Source organism: Astatotilapia calliptera, chromosome 11, assembly GCF_900246225.1.
Source record: "Astatotilapia calliptera chromosome 11, fAstCal1.2, whole genome shotgun sequence".
In the NCBI taxonomy this organism is placed as follows: Eukaryota; Metazoa; Chordata; class Actinopteri; order Cichliformes; family Cichlidae; genus Astatotilapia; species Astatotilapia calliptera.
Window position 1 is genome coordinate 30,094,342 of NC_039312.1, and position 18,033 is coordinate 30,112,374.

The window sequence follows — 18,033 nt, forward strand, 5'->3', positions numbered from 1 at the left end:
ATTTAGGTTAAAGTTTTAAAAGTATAACAAAAACATTTCACTCTTGCTATGGCGATTTGTATCTTTCTCATTTCTTCTGACACAAGAAAATCAATTATATTGGGTTCACTTTTTTCCTATAAAATATTTAGTTGTAAATGTTTTAAATTTGTGGCTGTATAATAAAATTATACGTTAGCTACTTTCCAGTGTGATTTATATCCTAAGTCTAGTTTCTTCAGGAACTACATTTCCCAGAAACGCTCACAAGCATATCGAAGGCCTACGTCACGTGTGTTTCCAGTTTCCGGTTGAAGTGTAAATGGATACATGACACAGTTGTTTGGGGGGGAAAAGCTATCTTCAGGAAAACCGTTAACGTCCACAAATTCGTCAGCGGGATTTTGACATCGCACCGACTGAGAGCTCCGTGTAGATTCGGCCGCGATGGAGGCGGTCCCCCGGATGCCGATGATCTGGCTGGATCTGAAAGAGGCTGGGGAGTTCCAGTTCAGCCCGTCCGTGAGGCAGGTGAGCTGGGTGGGGAGTGGAGCAACAGGGCTGAGGTCGAAAGTCAGTTAAACAAGGATTATGAACGAAGGGATAACCTTGTCAAGTGGATACCGCTAGCCATAACTCAAAGCAACAGTTGTCGCTACCTGTCGAGGGTAAAAGATTTTTCCAGAACGGGTAGCTGACGTGCTAGCAAAGGTCTGTGTCAGGCAAACCCCTCCTGCTCACTGCCTTTGTTTGCTAACGTTAGCAAGCTGCTTGCTAGCTGGTAATAAGCTAAAAACTCAAGTTGATATTTAGCTTTCAGCTAAGTGGCTAGCTTTGTAGGAATCGATCAAAATACTGCCAACGCGAAAGGCATATGTGAGTATTTCTAGGACTCCTACGCCTCGAGTCAGCCTTCCGACATGAGAATAATAAACAATGATCTCATTGTCACATGCACCTGAGCGAGCGGAGCAGTTTGTACTATTCAAACTATCAGCCTGCTTAATAATAAACACGGGTTTACATAAGCTTCTATAACGAAATACACAGGGAAAGTTGTCACTAAACCTGTGACGCTACTTCTTACCTTAACCGTAAGAAAGATGGGCTATCCTGTTATGTAGCGCATGTTAAAAACAAATAAAGGCATTTAAAAACAGAAACAAACAAAATTGTAGAGGACAAATATGGAAGATAATAACTCTTTAAAAAATAGGAAAAAAGAAAGAGTTTCGGGCCCTTTTTTTTTTTTTGGTGCTTTCAAATCCATTCTGGGAGAAAACCTTGTTTATGTGAGCGTCCAAGCTTTATTTTTCCCATTGGGCGTTAGAAGAGCCTATTCCTGTATGGTGTCAAAAAGGGATTTCGCTCTTAGCTTGAAAAAAAGAAAATTAAATATTAACGGATTTTTTTTTAGGCCTGCTGCTTCCAAAACTCATCTGGGATATTTAAACTCCAGATCATTTGACTGCTTATTAAAGCTGGTATCATCTTTATCTGGTGACTCATTTGTCTTCCCTAACGTCTTTCTCGTGCACGTAAAAGGACTTTGTCCTCATGACTAAATACAATAATCAGAGGGGTTATATGGTTGGTTTGGTTTGTTTGTTAGCAAATCGTTATGGCACAGAGAACAAAATTGCACTTGTGGGATCATAGTTTCACAAATGTATTTCAGATTTATCTAAGCAAATTCGAGAGATGTTATCTTGATGTTTCCACAAAAATGTCACAAACTGATCTGGAGCCAGACATCCTTTTAGGTCCAAGGATTCAGTTCATACATGGTGTGGAGTATATTTTTAGCCACTGTGGAGGTGGAGATGCAGTTTCAGACTTTCTTATTAGTAATTCTTTTTGGTAATAGGAAGATTTATTTTGATTTAATTTAACGACAGAGTGTTTTCTTAAAAAATACTAAGAATGATTATTTTATTATTTTTATTGGCCTTAAAAGTGTAGCCTTTAAATAAGGGGTAGTCGATCAGAACAACATTATTTTAAAATGTATCTAAAATACCAACATTTTCTCTGTTTACCCCAAACTAATGCACAACAGCACATATTTGGCCTGAAGGAGTAACAACGTGACTGTGCCTGTCTTCTTGCTTTGTCATTGTGACCTTTCCATGATTGAATTAAAATTGAAACAAAAGCACTAGTAGAAGAATGAGTATCTGCAGGGCTGTTTACCTCCTGACCTGACAATTACGGTAGTAGCTTAAAGCTTATTGTAGTGCTTATGGGGGACAGTGTGAGTCCTGGCAAAGCATGATGGGAAGTCTTGAAGCTCCAAGAGTCTAAATGCTTGGCTTATGCTCAAGACTAAAGATTAACATAATGAGTTATGAGCCCCAGTTCAAAGACATTTGAATTTTTTTTTCTAAAGAATTTAACCCTCAGTATTAGAGATGATATTTTATTTCTTTATTAGGATTTAACCCTTCATTTAATTTGGTTTTTACCTGAGTTTCAGCAGCACATTCACCTACTTCTTGCTTCTGCTTCTTTTTCTCTAGTTCATCTTGAAGAACTATGGAGAGAATCCGGACAACTACAACGAACAGCTGAAGAAACTGGAGACGCTGCGGCAGGTGAGCACTGTGTCAAAGTATTCTCAGTCAGATTTCTGTGACTCGGACTTGTCCATCGTTATGTGGGTTGCTATTGAATATAGTGGAATTCACTTTTAGACATCTCCTTGTACCTGAAATTAAGTGTTCCCAACTTCCAGGCATAGTTCACATACGGCTATGAGTCCTTACTGGGATATTGCCGGGGTTATAGTGTTTGTTGCAGGACGCCGTGTTCTGTTGACAGTTCTTCTTTCCCACCATTGCTAAGTGCTTCTTCACAGGGGATCTTTTGATTATTGGGATTCTCTCTCTAACACTGCAAGGTGTATACTGTTCACTATAAAGCACCTTGAAAGGACTGTGTAAATAAAATTGTGATGAATAAACTTGGTTATCACGTAAAGTCATTAATATTTAACCTTAACACTCACAATCCCAACCAGATAGTAAAAGAAACCTCCATCCAGTGCATCACAACTACAAACTGTCTGTTTTGTGATGAGGTTAAGATCATCATGTATAGTCATATGTGTGCAGTTTTACATTAATAGTAGTATTTCCATGTGGACAGGGATTTTCAATACAAAACATTCTGATACAAGTTATCAATCATATCATAATGAGGCCTTTTGAAGTGTTGCCAAGGAAAATGATAAATTCTGAGCATTAAGCACTGAAACCCATTGTTACATAATTCATCGCTGGGCTGGGTCACAGCGTCTTTGCAAGAGTAATGATTTTTGTAGCTGATTAAACACAACAGAAACACAATGTTTGTGTCTGCTTCGCAGAGCGCAGTGAATGTGACGAGGGATTTCGAGGGATGCAGCACACTGAGGAAGTACTTTGGCCAGCTGCATTATCTGCAGAGCCGGGTGCCCATGGGAACCGGCCAGGAGGCTGCAGTACCCATCTCATGGTAATAACACACAGGAATCCACAGAAACTGTATGGAGTGTTTACACATACCCATCCAACTGCAGTCTGTACTGCTGAACACCAGAGAAGCTTATTTTAGAGACACACTCACTGCAGCTTGCTCGTAGAGAGCAGTGTCAGCACACTGGCTTAGTTGCTGAATGTTGGGATGTGGATAGAATGAATGAACTGACATTAGGCGTGCGAACCTGTACTGCTAAATTCTAATTTAGACTTAATTCAACTGCATTTAATTAATGCAGTCCTTCAGTGTTTTTTCTGTAGTGTCTATGAATGGGTTTGAGAGTAACGCAATTTCTATTCTGTGTATGTCCTGTACATGTGGCAGAATTGACAAATAAAGTTGACTTGACTTGACTTGACTTGACTTGAATACAGTGTCATTCTAATACTATGGTTTAGAAATCAATAATATATGATATTGTTCAGGCATTTGATTCTCTTTAAAAATACTTTTCTATTTTCTTTGGAAAACAGGACTGAAATTTTCTCTGGAAAAACAGTCACCCATGATGACATCAGCTATGAGCAAGCCTGCATCCTGTACAATCTGGGTGAGTCACTTAGAGTCAATAATAGTAATAAACTGTAACAGTTAAACGCATCTGAACATGTCAGTTTAAAAAAACAAAACAAAAAATGAAAAACATGAAAGCAATTGATTGGAACGTCCGATGCTGTCTTGCTCAGTACTGTAGTATTTGTTAAATTATATTTTAATCAGATGGAGCTTCATCCATGAGGGTGTTTGTTATTAAGGGAAAAGAAATCCAAAGCTACATGGCCCTGTGGGAAAAAGTGATTACCCCCAATACATAATAACTTAGCACCAACAACTACAATTTAGCGTTTGCAATAACTCACAATGAGTCTTTTACAACACTGTCGAAGCATCTTTGGAGAATTGTTGTAATTCAGACACATTGGAGGGTTTTCAAGCATGAAGTGCCTTTTCAATGTCGTGCCACAACATCACAGTCAGATTCAGGTCAGGACTTTGACTAGGCCACTCCAAAGTCTTCATTTTGGTTTTTCTTTCAAGTCATTCAGAAACAAACTTGCTGATATGTTTTGGATCATTGTCCTGCTGCAAAAGCCAAGTGCGCTTCAGCTAGAGGTCACAAACAGATGGCTTGACATTCTCCTTCAGGATTTTTTGGTAGACAGCAGAATTCATTATATTTTTTGTCTGCTCCACTTTGTCAGGCAGGGCCTACTTAAGTGATGTCTTGACTGAGAACAGGTGTGGCAGGCGAAACTCAGCTTTCCAAAGAGTTGGGAGTTCGCCTTGTAATCGGAAGGTTGCCGGTTCGAGCCCCCGCTTGGACAGTCTCGGTCGTTGTGTCCTTGGGCAAGACACTTCACCCGTTGCCTACTGGTGGTGGTCAGAGGGCCCGGTGGCGCCAGTGTTCGGCAGCCTCGCCTCTGTCAGTGCGCCCCAGGGTGGCTGTGGCTACAATGTAGCTTGCCATCACCAGTGTGTCAATGTGTGTGTGAATGGGTGGATGACAGGATGTGTAAAGCGCTTTGGGGTCCTTAGGGACTAGTAAAGCGCTATACAAATACAGGCCATTTACCATTTTAATTTATGTCATAACATAATAACTTAATAATAAACACCTTCATTTAGAAACTGCATTTTGTGTTTACTTGTGTTAGCTTTGACTTGTGTTATTTCAGAATTCTATGGTTGACACAAACAATCGCTTTTTCTTCAGGGTGTTGGAGATTTTCAGAAGTTAATGTTAAATATGTACATGAAACCCCTCAGTACCATATTGTATATGCTGTAGGGGCATGCCACTATTGAGCGTGTCACACAAATCACTTCCTTTAAAGAACAATGCGGAGAAATTCAGATAATTTTCAGCTTAAATGCCAATTATTTACTGAATGTGAACAACAAAACCTACAAATTCCACCAAACTTATCTGTGGATTGTCTGCAGGGGCCTTGCACTCCATGTTGGGAGCCATGGACAACAGGGTATCTGAGGAGGTAAGAGAGACACATACATGGGCGCAGAGTAATTCTGGCCATTTTGTTTGCTCACACAGTCCCACTGACTCTTTCTGTTTCATTTTTAGGGGATGAAGGTGTCCTGCACTCATTTCCAGTGCTCAGCAGGAGCCTTCTCCTACCTGAGAGACCATTTCAGCCACAACTTCAGTGTGGATATGAGCCACCAGATTCTGAACCTCAACATCAACCTTATGCTGGTAGATTACACACCTACATGCGCATGCATAGATTAAAATACACACACACACACAAAACAAATGAGTGTCCTTAACCTTGGTCCCTCTCGCAGGGCCAGGCTCAGGAATGTCTTCTGGAGAAGTCCATGTTGGACAACAGGAAGAGTTTCCTGGTTGCTCGCATAAGTGCTCAGGTTGACTTCTTACCATTAAATATGAATCATATAGTCATCATTAATTTTAATATTAAATGCTAATAACTGCGGCCCTGTTGCTACAGGTGGTGGATTACTACAAAGAAGCGTGCAGGGCTCTGGAGAACTCGGAGACGGCTTCCATGCTGGGAAAGATCCAGAAAGACTGGAAGAAACTGGTTCAGATGAAGATTTATTACTTTGCTTCTATCGCGCATGTGAGTGTTTATGGGGCAAATTAGTTCCCTACATGTATGCACTTGTTTGTGTGTGCTGAGTTTGGTCTCAGTAATTGCTTTCGCTTCTCTCAACAGCTTCATATGGGAAAACAGGCAGAGGAGCAGCAGAAGTATGGAGAACGGGTAGGACCAACACACAGATGCATTATTTATTTTCCACTGTCAGGGTGCTGTGGTTTATATTTGTGCAGTCATATTTTGCTGCATTGCTACTGATATGATTAAAAATCCCACGAGAGGAATTAGTGCTGATATAATTTTAAAATTTTCCCATTTTCTAATGTTATTAATACATTTAATTGTCTAACAGTTCAACTGAAATAAAGACAAACAAGTATTTTTTCTTTAACTAGATTAGAAAGGGTATTTTTGTCTTATAATCTCTACTAATGCACATGTATTGCTCAAATTGAGGGTTTCCAGCTGATCATTTTCCTTACAGCCACATCAACATAGTGAGTCCGCTGTGGTCTGATCTTTCGCCTAAGTTGGTTTTTCCTGGTTAGCACACGTATGGAAGCCCACCTGGTGCTGCAAATCTTTGAGTGGCGAGCTGGTTCAGTGGTTAGCAATGTTGCCTGAACGCAGGAAGGTCCTGGGTTCATATCAAACGGGGCTTTTCTGTGTGGTGTTTTCCTGTTCACCATATGCCTGTATGAATTTCTTCTGAACACTGTGGCTTCCTCCCACATTCAACGAACTCTTATTTGGTTGTTGGTGATTTTAAAGTGGTTAAAGTGCACACAGCTCATAGTGCTTTGAGTGGCAAGAACTCAAAAAATGCCAGCTCGTCATCGCTTAAAAAACTGTTGTTTTGCATTTCTTGAAATACACTCTTTGACCTTTTTTTTTAACATGTCTGTATGCTGCGTATAAAGCTGGGCTAGTATGCAGCTGAACTAGCCTAACTGTAAAGACAGTGACGTGACATTTTTTTCCACTGTTCTCAGGAGGTAATAGGATATTCTTTATCTTAATCTTAGTAAGAATGTGAAAATGAGAAAATATCACACTATTAACAAACCAATACCTATGACTAACATTTGGTTTGTGGGGGTTGGTGGCGGCACATTAGAGCACAGTGGTTATGTTACCTCATAGATTTATTTATGTTTAAAAACAAATATGTAAGAATGAAGACTCTTCCTGTCTTACTGGCATCCTGCCACCAGGAACTAGTGACATTAGTGACATGTACCCTTTCCTGACATCCTGGGAAACTGGAAAGAAACTCTTTCCTTCTTGGTACTAATAAGGGAATAGTTTCTTTTAATCTGAATTAAACATGACGTTTGAGTGTCACAATGGTTAGTTTTATTTTAAATTTTAGAGGTAAAACTGTTTCAGTTAGTTTGACCAGTTTCTTAGTTAGTTTTGTTGAGTCATGTTTATTTTTCTGTCGGTTAAATGGCTTAAATGCTCATTTTCCCCCACAGTTGGCTTACCTGCAGAGCTCCTTGGACAAACTCAATGAAGCCGTCAAACTAGCAAAGGTACTACTTCTCTCTACCTTCCCGGCAATCCATGCTTAGGTCGTTTTAGTGTGACTTGAACTTTCTTTGAACTGTTTTCACACTTGAACTTCAAATGTTTTTGGGAGAATCAAATTTTCTGAAGTTGTCTTTGCAGACATGCATCATACAGATGCATAGACCTCCTATTACTGGAAACACACTCTGTGATTTAGAAAAAAGATGTTCAATCACTCGTTCTGAATTCTCCTTTTATCCTACTACAACCAGGGACAACCTGACAGCGTGCAAGAGGCCCTGAAGTTCACCATGGATGTTATCGGTGGAAAGTGAGCAAAAACTCTTAGTTAACAGTTACGGCCACTTCATGATCATCAGCGGTTTTTGAGCTTTTTTTTTCTTTGACCTTGCAGGTTTAACTCTGCCAAAAAGGACAATGATTTCATTTATCATGAGACTGTTCCGTCTCTGGAGACTCTAGCCTCTGTAAAAGGTAACAGGAAGCATCAGTATGTTTCGCTCAGTCAGTACATGCAAAGCTGGTTTTGCATATAGGGTGTTGCAAATATGTATACACTGTGTATGAATATGTTTTTGTATATCTTCCTTCATTTTTATCCTGGTGTCGTGCCTTTGTTTTCTGTTTTCCTTGGATATAATTATTTTAATCATCAAGTTTCACTAAGTAAAATTCATGGATTTTAATGTATATGTCGTTTCTAAAGTAGTTTTGCATGTCATGTTATGCTTGGCCAACAGTAATGCACAGTCAAAGCTAATATTAGCCAGTTTTTATATTTAAATGCAAAAGTTGACAACCATTTATTCTAGATTAGGCCCTTTTTGAGAAATAAGCCGTCAATTAATTGAATTGTTCAGTTCAGTTCAATTTTATTTATATAGCACAAATTCACAAACGGTCATCTCAGGGTGCTCTTATTGTAGGGAGAAGATCCCACAATTTTGAGTTGATAGGAAAGAGCAGAAAGCAGAGAGAGACAGAATGAAAGTTTAATAACTACTAATGACTAAATGCAATAAAGTGATGTTTTGAGGGCAGAACATGATTCTCTGTTTTGAAACAGACCAGTGGCCAAGCAGTTTTTTCAAATTACGTTGGGGTATCAGTCTACTTTATTGACTGATTAAACTGCTTTTTCTTGGTTGGTTAATTTTCCCATAACCAAAGTAAGTGATTTACTCTGTCATAATGGTAAAAAAAATGGTAAATGGCCTGTATTTATATAGCGCTTTACTAGTCCCTAAGGACCCCAAAGCGCTTTACATATCCAGTCATCCACCCATTCACACACACATTCACACACTGGTGATGGCAAGCTACATTGTAGCCACAGCCACCCTGGGGCGCACTGACAGAGGCGCCCCAGACATTCTTAAATATTCAGATTTGAGATGTTACCAAAGATTTTTTTTTTGTGAATATTTTTATTTCATTAAGACAAACTTATGTTTGTTGAATCAAGTTGCCCCACATTTGGGATGTAAGAGTAAAATTAGGTACAAGTGATGCTAAAAAGTAAAATGACAGTAGTTTCTTCTTTTGAATGCATTTGGTTACATGCTCTCCTTTTATGCTCATCTGCGCTTTTACATAAATGTTTTTTGTCTTTCTAGGTGCTCCTCTGGTGAAAGCTCTGCCGGTCAATCCCACCGACCCGACTGTCACTGGACCAGACCTTTTTGCCAAACTGGTGCCCATGGCTGCCCACGAAGCCTCTTCTTTGTACAGGTAGGCTCCCTCTGTGGATGTCAAGTTCATCCTAGAAATGGGAAAATATCCGCAATCATATTTTAGTACGTTATTCATCTTCATTTTTATATCTTATGTATTTTTTTTTCAGTGAAGAAAAGGCCAAGCTGTTGAGGGATGTGATGGCTAAGATTGAAAGCAAGAATGAAACACTAGAGTGAGTATGATGTGTCATTAATTTTGCATTCAAGTGGTAAACGAACTAAGGCTTACTCAATATCTCTCTTTCCCCCAGTTGAATTTTAAATAAGAACCAATCTTGGTACAGCAAAACTTTTAATCTATACCCACATTAAATACTAAAGTACTTAAAATACTAGGGTTTTGTTTTAAAGATTCTGTTGCAGTATTAGGTAACTGTTATTGCCTCCTCCTTCTACAGGCAGTTCATGGACTCTCTAGGCTTGGAGCCAGAGTCTGTAGACAACCTCGATATGTACAACCACCTTCCTCCAGTACTGATGGAGAAGTGCGCTGCCCTCAGCGTCCGTCCTGACACCGTCAAGAGCCTCATTCAGTCCATGCAAGGTGAGTGCCACAGGCAAGCACAGCAGACCTAACAATTGCAGTTGCTATCTTTTATTATGAGAGTGCACAGAGGTTACACAGTGAAGACGCAAAACCCTCGAATTTCAACAGCTGGAATTGTTTTTCCCAGCTACAGCAGCTGGTGCTCAATAATTTAATCAAACACTTTGATTTAGAAAAGCTACATTCTTATGAAACAGTTGTCTCCTAATTGAAGCAATTGAGTGAGTAGGTCATCCGATGACAAACAGCGAAATTGTGGGTCATTATTAATAATTTGCTGTCCCTACAGCAAATTATTTAAGTGAAAGCTCTTCATTAAATCCAAAGCTGAATTGAAGATTATTTCATGTCACAACATTAAAATATTGCTGACCTTTAACTGTCCTAGCGAGTGGTGTGTGTCCATAATAGTTTGCACAAATATGCATGTACAAAATTAAGCATGCATGATCTCTTGATAACTAAAAGCCACATTTCCCCCCCCAAATTTTTGCAATATTTTCATGACTATTCATGTCCTCTCCTGCACAGTGCTCTCTGGTGTCTTTACTGATGTGGAGTCTTCACTGAAAGAGATCAGAGATGTGCTAGAGGTAGATGAAGCAGGTGAGCGAGCCCTCCAGGAAGTTGGTGGCCCTGCTGTGGGTGAGTTGCACCCAGCTGCCCAGGGCCAGGCTCTGGCTGAAATCCGCAGAGACCTTGAGAAGTATATGGAGGCTCATGAGAAGGCCAGTTTTACCAACACGGAGCTCCACCGGGCCATGAACCTGCACATCAGCAATCTGCGTCTGTTGGGGGGGCCACTGGATAGTCTGAGAGAAGCCCTGCCACGGCCACAGCTGAGTGAAGGTGAGGGCTTTTTGATAATGAGAGGTTACTGTAATTTTGCAAGGTTTAGTAGAGCAGATAAAGTCATTAGGGTCATTTAAAGTCACCCAAGATTTTCTGCTCTTCAAAGTTAAAAAGTTTAGATAATTACTATAAATATGAAACCTAGTTGTATATTACTTTTATTGTAGCATTACAGTCAGGGCTGCGCATTAATGAATAATGGAAAGTCTTAAGATTTAGGTCAAATGACAAAATCCAGTATATGTTTTAATATGTTTTAGTAGCTAATTTTTTTTATTAGTTTAAATCAGTAAGCCAGCTGACTGTCCAGTGACTAAGGAATTATTTTCTCTTAAAAAAAATGCCGGAAAATAGTGAGCAATGTCTTATTTGATACCCTACAGCTTAATTGTTTATTTTTTAACTGGTCAAACTGTGAATATGATTTTGTTTGAGTTGTGAATATAAACACATACGGTACATGCACCTGTGTCTGTGCAGAGGAAGTAGCAGGTCTGCAGTGCATGAAGCGGATCCTGGGAAAGGTGCAGGAGATGAGGGAACAGAGAAGCTCTTTGGAAAAACAGCTACGTGACCTCATCCAGCAGGATGACATCACATCCACCCTCGTCACTACGGAGCGAGCAGACATGAAGGTGTTTGGCAAAACACATTTGCAACCACGTTACACTGTTATTTGTTTAAGTTGCTAAATAAATGCTGTCGTGAGAGACTTATTAACTTGTGTCTCTCCAGCACATATTTGAGGAGCAGCTGAAGAAGTACGAACAAGTAAAGGTATACATCGACCAGAACCTCGCAGCGCAGGAAAACATCTTGAAGGCTTTAACCGAAGCCAATGTTCAATACGCTTCTGTTCGGAAAAGCCTGACCCAGACTGAGCAGCAGTGGAACACAACTATCCAGGGACTGGTGGGCTCATATGAAGCCTACGAGGACCTGATGAAGAAATCACAGGAGGGAAAAGAGTTCTACGATGACCTGGAAGCTAAAGCATCACGTCTACTGGAGAGGGCAAAGGCCCTGTGTCAGACCAGGGCAGAGGAAAGGAAGCCCATACTCGAAAAGTAAGGAAGACATTAGAATAATATTTTAAAGCTTTTTGAGTACTTTAATTATAGTCAACAAATCACGAGTACTTCATGTAGTAGTAACTTATAACTACTTGTAAAAGACAAATGCTATCCACATTTGTGATTTTTCATGCTGTCCTCTTTGTGTTGGCCGTTCCTCAGAGAGACCCAGAAAAAGCCACCAGCGAGGCCGACGGCAGCTAAGCCGTCCCTTAAGCCAAAGGATGTTGACTCCACCTCTTCTGGCCTAGAGGATCCAGAACTGGCCCAGATCAATGCGGCCATCTTGGCCTTGGGAGGTGACCTGCCTGAGGATCTCCGCAGCCTGCCTCCTGATATTCCTTCCCTCCCTCGCACTGCAGCACATCTGCCGGGTCCTGATGCCTACATGCAACCTGGTGCTAACTTGGGTGGCACCTCTCTGCCTTGGCCGGCTGCTTCAGCTGCTGGTCTTCCATGCTTCCCTGCTAACCTGCCACCTCCAGAACTCCTGGCACGGATTGCTCAGTTTCCTACTGCAGGGACTCATGCAGCACAGGGACCCCTGCCACGTGGGCCCCTACCACAGATGACTCCACAGAGGCCTCCACAAATGCCACCCCAGGCAGGGCTCCCTAGCTATCGGCCTCCCCCTCCTCAAGCTCCCCAACCTGGCCATGTTGCCCCTGTCCCTGTTCGACCTTCAACCACCACGGTGGACAGCATCCAGGCACCTATACCCAGCTACACCCCCACACAACACCACCCTGTCCCACCTGCAGCCTCAGCTGGTTACACTGTGCCTCCACAGATAGGGGCATACCCCCAGTTTGTTCCCCAACCGACAGGTCCCATTCCGGGTATAGGCCAGACTCCCCAGTCCCAACAGCAGAAGCATCCACAGCAGTACCCCCAGCCAATTGGACAACCACTCCCTCAGGGGTACCAGCCTGGACCAAGGGCTGTTCCTGGCTCTCATCCTCTTCAAAACCAACAAACCTACCCACATCCATATATGCCCCAACAGCCTGGTGTTCCTCCCCAGTACCAGCAGGCATTTCCAGGTCAGCTACAGTCACAACAAAATGGCTTTCAGGCGAAGCCTCCAAGAGGCCAAGGCTACCAGACTCCACAGGGCTATATTCAACACCCTCAAATGATGCCAGGCTCCATGCCAAGGCCACCTCAGATTACACACCCACCAGGACCCCCATCTTCTCAAGCAGCCCCCCCTGTATCTCAACCCTACCCACCCCATTCCAACCAACAGATGCCCCAAGCACTCCCTCATCAACACATGCTACCACAGCACCAACAGGTCTCCATGCCCCCCGGTGCCCAGCAGATACCGCCTCACCCACAGATGCAAATACCAGGTGGTCCCAGAGCACCAGCACCCCCCACAAGTCAGCCGATGCCTCCGGTTTCACAAAACTACATGCCCTCAACGAGCCAACCCATTCACTCTGCAATGCACCCACAGATGCCTCCTGTTTCACAACCCCATATGGTTCCTGGTCCTCAGGGCCACTTGCCAAGGGGGCCTATGCCTCAAATGCCCTCCAATACACTACCCCCACAGCACCACCATCACCCTGGACAGCCTCCCATGCCAAATATGCCGCAGCAGCCCATGCGGATGCCCAACCAACCCCAATCTCAGCTGCCTCATCCTGGGGGCGTATGCTACCCTGGAGCAGCGCCAATGATGCCTCAGCAGCCTCTGGCACCACAGCCTGCTGCTCCGCAACAACCTCAGGCTCCTCTTTCTATGACACATCCACAGCCTTCAGCTATGTATTCTCCAGCTCCAGGACCTAATGTACCTTCAAGTGCCCCACAGCCACCCACTGCCATAGGCCCACATGGTATACATGCCCCACCTACTCAGCACATGATTCAGCCCACTCCTGGAGGCCCTATAGTATCACAGCCACCCAACAGTATCCCACCTTCCCCTTCACCTTCTCCCTCCCCTGCACCCTCTCCAGGTCCGTCTTCTCTAGGTCTGAACCCTCAGCAGAGGCCCGCTTCAACCCCGACTCCTGGAGGCACAGCCCAATCGACTCTTCCCTCTCCCTCTGCTGTTTCTTCCTCCACTTCACTGTTTGAACGACAGAACTCAAGCACAGATGACCTCCTGTCCTCAAGTCCAGAGAGCCAACCGGGAGGCACCAAGGCCCCCACTAATGTTCTCCAACCCACCAAAGCTGACCCTCAGGATGGGGAGCGTAGAAAGAAAAGTTCCCAGGGAGTTCTCTTGATCCAGGGTGACCCATACCAAGCCCCAGAGCGTGTCGCCCGCCTTCACAGTGAACTAGAACGTTACAGAGCCCAAGTAGATTCCCTGGAGAACCCCTCAGAGAATGAGGGAGGGCTTTCTGTGCTGGATGCCCGCTGGAAAGAGCTACAGGACCAGCAGGAGAAAGATGCTCGCCAGCTTTCCATTGCTATTGCCCGCTGCTACACCATGAAGAACCGTCATCAGGACGTAATGCCCTATGACATAAACCGTGTGGTGCTACAGTCAGGGAAAGATGACTACATTAACGCTAGCTATGTGGAAGACCTGTCACCATACTGCCCACGCCTTATTGCCACGCAGGCTCCGCTCACCGGCACAGCAGCAGATTTCTGGCTGATGGTGTATGAGCAGAAAGTGTCACTGATTGTTATGCTGGTTTCGGAGCAGGAGCTGGAAAAGGTACAGAGTTTAGTTTGCACAGTGGAAGTATATAATCTGTACATTACTATTTTTCAGTAGTGTGTAAAAATGTTTTTTACAAGAGAACTTAAAGTTTTTTGTGTTTGTTTTTTGTTTTTTTTGTTTTCTCAAATAAATTAAGCTACACATCATTAAATTAATTTACTTTGTTGTTTGTGTGTTTAACATCTTTCCATATCCTCACAGGGAAAGGTTTGGCGTTACTTCCCAACGGAGCGTGGCCAGCAACTCTCTCAGGGACCAATAACACTCAGCCTAACAACACAGAAGATGACACCAACACACGTGGAGCGCATGATCAGTCTGCAGTACCGTGACCAAAGCCTAAAGCGGACTGTTGTCCATCTCCAGTTTACTTCCTGGCCAGAGCTGTAAGTCATCTCTTTATATTAAAAACTGTAGATAAAGACTTTTCTTAGTCAGCCTGGCAGTGCAACGTAAGTACATCAAATATTATTTCTTCATATCCCATTAGGGGCCTTCCTGATAGCAAGAGCAATCTTCTGCGGTTCATCCAAGAGGTTCATGGACACTACTTTCACCAGAGACCCTTACATACACCTGTTGTTGTGCACTGCAGGTGAGCGTATTTCTGTGGCTGTCCATTCCATTTACATACAGGGAATTTCTTCAATGCATGTAAATGCTCCTGGCCCTCCGGGTCATAGCCTTCAAGTGTAGACAACACATAACACACGTGTACTGTTTTTGCTTCCTGCTGATAAAAGACCAACTAAGTTTTGATCCTTGTTATTCATTTTAGCATCTCAGTTGTTGTTAATCAGTCTGTACACTTTTTGTCTCAGCTCGGGTGTTGGACGCACTGGCGCCTTCTGTCTGCTGTATGCAGCTGTTCAGGAGCTGGAGGCAGGAAATGGGATCCCAGACCTTCCACTGCTGGTGAAGAAGATGAGACAACAGAGGAAGAACATGCTACAGGAGAAGGTAAGAAAGAGATGGGACTCTGATGTTGTGTTTAGGATTGATCTTTGTTGTCGCAGGTTTAAAGTTGCAATACGCAAAAATGTACATATAGACAACAGAAAAAGCTGATTGTACATTTCAAGGAGTTTAAAACCTAAATTTTAATTAAGCATTATGAAATAAATGAAGAGTTGCACAGAACACTTTGCAAAGTGCTGCTCAAAAATCCTAAATGTAGAAATATGTGACTATGCTGACAAAGTACATCATGAATCAGGCACTGCTGATGAATAGCTCTTCATATAGTACACACTTTATATCATCTTTCGGTCTGCCTCCAGCTCCACCTGAAGTTTTGCTATGAGGCTGTTTTGAAGCACGCCGAGCAGGTTCTTCAGCGCCACGGCATCACGACCGCCACCTGCAGCAAGAACACCAACTCTGCAGCCACAAAGGTTTGTCATTCTTCTTATACTGTCCTTTCAAATAAGTTCAACTGGTTAGTGGCTCACAAAGCACCATAAAGGGAAAGATATGTTGCTGCTGATTAATAATCCTTTGAAAAACCATAGCCACGCAGCTTGTAGGTGACAGAATGTCACATACATATATTTACTGGAGCCAATTTTGTTCAGTGTTGTGAGCTATGCAGTCAAAACTTTACTCACCTCTATTGTAGATTTCTAGACATGGACTTCTGAAATGGTTCTTAAAACAAATCCCTAGCATCTCACATCTAATTGCACAACTTTAATCTGACTGTAACCCTCTAATTGTTTACAGTTTTGCACTCCTGATTGTTCCCAATGAATTGTGAGTTCTGGTTAGTTGAGGTACTGAAGGTATTTGTTTTTTTTTTCTCCGCATCACTTCTTTCATTTGTATTTCTTAAACACCTCTCTCTGTTTTTCTGAAGCCTTACCCGAGACAGGAATCTCAGCAGGATATTGTCCTCGGCGGTGACATGCCCATCAGCTCCATTCAAGCCACCATCGCTAAACTAAGCATCCGGCCTCCAAGTACCACAGATGCAGGCATGGAGGCTGAGGAGCAGGTCGGCCCTCTCTTACCTGCTCTTGACTCACTGGGGGACATCCAGCAGCTCCAGGATCTCTGTCCTGCCACAGATCCACAGCCCCCATCCTCCTTAAGCCCGCCTCTCACTTCGCCCACTGCCTCTCCTCCACCACCCAACGGGCTTGATGCCGTTTCCCCTTCTTCTCTGCCAGCACCCAACCATCAGCCAGTCCCAGAGGCTCCGCCCAGTGTTCCTCCTGCTTCCTCTGCACCGGCTCCTTCATCTCTGGAGCTCCTGGCCTCGCTGACGCCTGAAGCCTTCTCCATGGACGGGGTGGGTCGAGGGAAACAGCGGGTGACTAAACAAAGCTTTCTGCAGCCGGCAGAAGGCCAGGGTCTCCACGGAACTCGAGGGGACGAAGGAGACGACCCGCTCAGTAGCCTGGATCCCCTCTGGAGCCTCAGCAAGCGTTGAGATGAAACTATAGATTTCTGCTTTTCACCCACTCTACCACCAGGTGTCAGTGATGGCCTATAGCGCTTTCTAATCCTGCTTTAAAAAGAAGGAAAACAAAACAAATTGGCTTGGAGATATTTTAGTGGTTGATTACCAAGATGTGCCTAGTGGCAGATTGTAAGGGTTCAGTTTTGAAGATTGAAATGTGTACTTTGCACTGCTTTAGGGGTGTGAGGCTTGAAACTAAAAACACTTGCTTCTCCTTCAATCACTGATGGCTTCTGGGACCAGAACACTATGCACTCGTTGGTATTATCTTCATTCTTTGCTGCTTTTCTTTTTACGTGTGTGGTGGATGGAAGCATGTCTGCTCTTCCAGCACCAAACCTGCGCTCATCTTATAAAAAAAAAAAATCCCAGCATGCACTCCACTTCACAGGCGCCTCACTGTTGGTCATCAAAGCATCGCCAAGGGTGTGACATCGCTTGGCCGCTCTGTGATTATTTAATGGCTGGAATAAAAGATGAAGTTGCAGGCATGTGGAGGCACTCCCAACTCAATCAGTGCGTACAGTTCAGTTTTTATGTTAACAGAGGAGCATACAAATCAGCACGTCTTAACAAGTTGATTATTTTTCTTTGTAACACTGTAAATATCTTAAACCTAGAATATTACAAAAATTGTCCTTCTGGAATTAAAAAAAAAAGATACTAATCATTCATTATTGTAAAATCTGAAATAAATCCAGTAGACAGTCAACCTTTGTGGTATCAAAGCCTCTTTATTTGAAAATTAGTACAAAGTTTTGCGCTGTTACAAAATAGTAAACAAGTTACTACAGCCTGCGTAGATTGTAGCCAGCCAATGAGGGGAGAAGGCTGGAGTGGATGGGGGGGGAGGAAAACACCTGGGGATTACATTTGTTTATGTGCTGCGATGCTTTTTACAGCAATCTAAACAAAAAAAATATTAAGTAAGAAATGTTACACTGATTTGTATTTGCAGCTGGAGGAGGATCAAACAAGACCCACAACATCTCTGCCATTCATTGTGAGGATGCAGCTAAAGATTTGTTTTAACCTAAATGATTAAAAAGGTCGCTGCTG

General features: G+C 42.9%; 1 protein-coding gene across 3 annotated transcripts; it reads left to right on the top strand.

Annotated features, from left to right (window-relative positions):
- Nucleotides 1-247: 247 nt before the first annotated feature.
- Nucleotides 248-17,687, top strand: ptpn23a (protein tyrosine phosphatase, non-receptor type 23, a). Of its 3 annotated transcripts, none has more exons than XM_026184329.1 (25): nt 248-510; nt 2,499-2,573; nt 3,347-3,474; nt 3,972-4,048; nt 5,443-5,492; nt 5,582-5,713; nt 5,806-5,886; nt 5,973-6,104; nt 6,201-6,248; nt 7,562-7,618; nt 7,868-7,926; nt 8,011-8,090; nt 9,233-9,347; nt 9,460-9,525; nt 9,751-9,896; nt 10,431-10,748; nt 11,232-11,386; nt 11,487-11,818; nt 11,987-14,507; nt 14,715-14,899; nt 15,004-15,108; nt 15,335-15,473; nt 15,794-15,907; nt 16,236-16,265; nt 16,369-16,425. In XM_026184329.1, exons 1-24 carry the CDS (start codon nt 427-429, stop codon nt 16,260-16,262), a joined length of 5,226 nt encoding a protein of 1,741 aa, XP_026040114.1. In that variant the 5' UTR covers nt 248-426; the 3' UTR covers nt 16,263-16,265; nt 16,369-16,425. The 3 variants fall into 3 exon arrangements, with proteins under 3 accessions (XP_026040114.1, XP_026040115.1, XP_026040113.1); XM_026184330.1 differs by having other exon boundaries at nt 16,236-16,285; nt 16,369-16,420; XM_026184328.1 differs by lacking the exon at nt 16,236-16,265 and having other exon boundaries at nt 249-510; nt 16,369-17,687.
- The last annotated feature ends 346 nt before the right edge of the window (nt 17,688-18,033 follow it).